Genomic DNA, 4001 nt, shown 5'->3' with positions numbered 1-4001 from the left:
TTTTTTTTTAACTCATTTTCAACCTTACATTTTATAGTATCTACAATTTTTGTTAACTTTTCAAGTACACATTTCATAGAATTTTATCAAAATCTAAAATTTTAATTTTTACATGGCTTAGAAATGCAACTATCTTTAGTCAATATCTTCATTATAAAGAATAAATGTGAATGTGATGGAATCATATTTTAACCCAAACTACTAATCTTTCCGTTTTCACATTTCAAAATAATCTTTGTAGGCAGATTCAAAAGGTTTGAATTAATTTCTCCTATGTTTACTTAATTTGTTCCTTTGTCTGTATTTTGTAAGGAATTGAAAGTGGTGAGAAATTCAAAAGTTATTCTTTAACAAAGTACTAATATTCCCTCTAACCAAAACAAGTAAGAAAAACAAGAAAAAAAATTACTAATTTATACATACACACACTAGATATTGATAAAAATATTACAATTATTGAAGACCTAGTATTGACAAGAAAACAACAGAAAAGACAAAGTGTAACGTCAGAGAAAGCCTGGTGGCTTAGCCTATGGTTTGTTGATGGGGTGGAGAAGTAAAGAGAAGGATACCTTCTCATCCATATCTCTCTCTCTCACACACCTCTCTCTCTCTCTCTCTCTCTCTCTCTCTCTCTCTCTCTCTTAATTTGTGTGGCTTCTGTAGAATCATCTAGCTGTTGGCAGCTACCAGCAGGTATGTTTTCTTTTGTATAGGATTAAGGGTGGTGGTTGCATGAAGAATTTTTATACTGATTTTACATTCTTTTCTGAATAATTTGTAATCCCTTTTTTCTGCTTGTTGATTGTTTAGTGTGCTTGGGAGAAAAGTGGAGAACAGCGTATTTTCAAGAAAGCTGAATTTTACCTTTCTGTAATAGTTTTCATCAGCTTCACTTTTTGTAAGCCTTTTTACGAATTAGGGTTTCTGTGTTCAATATGAAAAAGTCGCAGATCTATGGCTCATGAATGAATCTTATATTTTTTTGTGTGGTTATAGAAAATTCTGAGATTTAGGAGTACTAGGGATCAAGAAAAAGAGAGAGAATGTTACATGGTATGTTGGTTGATGACAGTATGTCAAATTTAACATCTGCATCCAATGAAGCTAGCATATCTTCAAGCAACAGAACTGAAATTCCAACTACTGTCTACCCACAACAGTCCTTTGCAATTTCACCTGATAATCCGACACAACCAGCACCTAAGAAGAAAAGAAATCTTCCAGGCAATCCAGGTACAATATTTGTTGAAGATTAAATTTAAATATATAAATATATATCTCCCTTATGAAAAGCTTAAAGTTTTAGAGTATTGTCGATTCAACATGGTAACAGACTCGACACTAGAATCTAGATAACATCTTCAATTTCGCTCATGTCATTCATTTATGAAAATTGTCAACAACATCATGCTCTAATCAAAAGTATTCTGCTTGCACTGTCATTCAAGTCCAAATCCAAAATTTTCCAATATGAAATCCACTGCTTTGACTAGTTTGATAGTTTCTTGGTTTTTCTTGCAATTAATTAAAGATATTCTCTTGGCCATCAGACCCTGAGGCTGAGGTGGTAGCTTTATCTCCAAAAAGTCTTCTTGCAACAAATAGATTTATATGTGAGATTTGTAACAAGGGATTTCAGAGAGATCAGAATCTTCAGTTACACCGAAGAGGGCATAATTTGCCATGGAAACTAAAGCAAAGAAACAGCAAAGAGGTAGTAAAGAAGAAGGTTTATATATGTCCAGAGCCAAGCTGTGTGCACCATGATCCTTCAAGGGCTCTGGGGGACCTCACTGGGATAAAGAAACACTTCAGCAGAAAACATGGTGAGAAGAAGTGGAAATGCGAAAAATGCTCAAAGCGTTACGCAGTTCAGTCCGACTGGAAAGCTCATTCTAAAATTTGTGGTACCAGAGAGTATAGATGTGATTGTGGAACACTCTTTTCCAGGTAAGAACTTGTTTAAGCTCCTACTTTGTACAATTTTTTTGAAATTATAAGTTGGTCAAAAAAGCTGAACCAAACAGAGGCTAAGTTGGATCTTAAAACCCGAAATTCATTTCATTATTGTTATCACTATTGCTGAATTATTGAGTCCATCACCATTATATTAATTCTTTATTTACGGGTACACAGTTTAGCTAAATAATGAAAACACCTTACTCGTTAGTACATCATTTCATATTATTTCAAATTCTTTTGTAAAAATCAAATATTATTGAATTATATTCCTACCATTGTTCTTTCCTTCTCTCTATTTTCTCGGGATGGAGGGTGAAAAAGAGGGATGGATCTAAAGTTATACTTTATAGCCATTTCTCTGCAAAAAGCAATTTGTAGCATTGACAATAATTTTACTGGTTTGTACTGTCGAAGCCTCTTCTGTCGATATAATAAAAAATGATGAAATTGTAATAAGGAAACCAATAGGGTTGACAAGAGACAGCACTATTTTGACTATTCATGCATTTTTTGATGGTTTGTTCTTTTTGGTTTTTTGTGTTTGTTTGTTTGCAATTTTTTCACAGGAGGGACAGTTTCATCACCCACAGAGCTTTTTGTGATGCTTTAGCAGAAGAAAGTGCAAGGTCAATGACACAAATGAACCCAATTTTGTCTTCCCAACAAGGCACTTCATCTACACCCCACCCACCCCACCTCCATGGCCTTCAACCATTTTCACTCAAAGAAGAACAACAAATGTTCAGTTCAAGATCTGAAATACCTCCATGGATGACAGTAGACTCTGGGCTAGGTGCAGCAGGTCCACCGCGTAGTGAATTATTCACCTCCTCATCAAGGTTAGAACAGTCGATTCTCCATCAAGAAAACACAAACCCTAAAAATCCAACATTTTCTTCTGCTTTGAATCCTTCTCATCACATGTCTGCAACTGCTTTGCTGCAAAAGGCAGCACAAATTGGGGTTACAATGAGCAGCAGCAACAGCAAAACATGTACTGCTCAATCAGATGGAATTTTTAGGGCCCACCTGGCTCACATGGGTGCACCAGGATTCAGTGCTACATCATTGGAGTCCTCTACAGCTGGTGCTGGACTGGGTTTGTCCTCTTCACGTGAAGAGATAGCAACGGGTTTTGTTAATGTCACGTCAGGTTGCATGGAACAACTTGTAGGTGCAACAGTGGGAGCCAATTCTTCTATGCTTCATGATATGAATATGTTGACTTCTTTGCCTCCAAATAGTGGGTTCGAAGGATCAGCAGCCTTTGAGGATACTTTTAACAGAATGTTGAACTCAAAAGGAGTCAATAATTTTCAAGAAAATCATCCAAATCCAGGGACTTCCCATTTGAACATTGTAAGCAAAGAAGCCACCGCTCCTGGTGGCAGTGGCGCCGGTGGCAATGATGGAATGACTCGGGATTTCTTGGGTCTTAGAGCATTCCGTCATAGAGATTTTCTCAATATGGCTGGTTTTGGTCAAATGGGTTCTTCCTCATATGACCAGCAGACTCATCAACACCAATCACCATGGCAAAATTAGCATCTGAAAAAACCAAAAAATAATAAAATGAGTTCATTGCTCCCTGGCCAGACAGTGAGGCATCGATCTGTATCCAATCTCCAGATGCATAAATGCTAGAATTTTTTTCCTGTTTATTTCTTCCTTAGAAATCTATTGGAGGGGAGCTAAGCACCTTCCAAATTTGCCGTATTAGTACTAAGAATTGAATTCGTGCCACTTTAAATTTTTTTTTTTTAGCGTTCGATTTTATGATTGTAATGTGCTTTTCATCGTGAGTCTCCTAGTATATAATAATTTCACCAATGTCCACCATACTTTTCACATTGACCATCAGATCCACCGTTGAGCCTTATAAAACAAGTCGGTCATGCAATCCGATAAATTAGTCATATATTATTTAAGAATAATGCTGTGTGTACATCCAAGTTAATACCTTGGATGACACTCTACACATATGGGGGTAGACCCTCATGACCCTATCCCCATGTGTGTGGAGTGTCATATAAGGT

At 36.4% G+C, this 4001-nt stretch overlaps 1 protein-coding gene across 1 annotated transcript; it reads left to right on the top strand.

The window, feature by feature from the left end:
- Nucleotides 1-587: 587 nt before the first annotated feature.
- Nucleotides 588-3799, top strand: LOC111373560 (protein indeterminate-domain 12-like). The gene is made up of 5 exons (XM_022996109.1): nt 588-696; nt 814-901; nt 1000-1236; nt 1554-1953; nt 2532-3799. The coding sequence occupies exons 3-5, from the start codon at nt 1047-1049 to the stop codon at nt 3508-3510; spliced, it is 1569 nt and encodes a 522-aa protein (XP_022851877.1). The 5' UTR covers nt 588-696; nt 814-901; nt 1000-1046; the 3' UTR covers nt 3511-3799.
- Nucleotides 3800-4001: the final 202 nt, after the last annotated feature.

The sequence above is a fragment of the Olea europaea genome, unplaced genomic scaffold (genome assembly GCF_002742605.1).
Source record: "Olea europaea var. sylvestris unplaced genomic scaffold, O_europaea_v1 scaffold1142, whole genome shotgun sequence".
Taxonomy (NCBI): Eukaryota; Viridiplantae; Streptophyta; class Magnoliopsida; order Lamiales; family Oleaceae; genus Olea; species Olea europaea.
Note: the sequence above shows the minus strand (reverse complement) of the source record. Positions and strands in the feature narration are given on the sequence as shown.

Bases quoted from the DNA above. Each gene is read 5' to 3' on its own strand.
- LOC111373560 (XM_022996109.1), top strand. From the start codon at position 1,047: ATGTTACATGGTATGTTGGTTGATGACAGTATGTCAAATTTAACATCT. The intron at 1,237-1,553 runs GTACAATATTTG...CTTGGCCATCAG, and splicing joins AAATCTTCCAGGCAATCCAG to ACCCTGAGGCTGAGGTGGTA. The intron at 1,954-2,531 runs GTAAGAACTTGT...ATTTTTTCACAG, and splicing joins TGTGGAACACTCTTTTCCAG to GAGGGACAGTTTCATCACCC.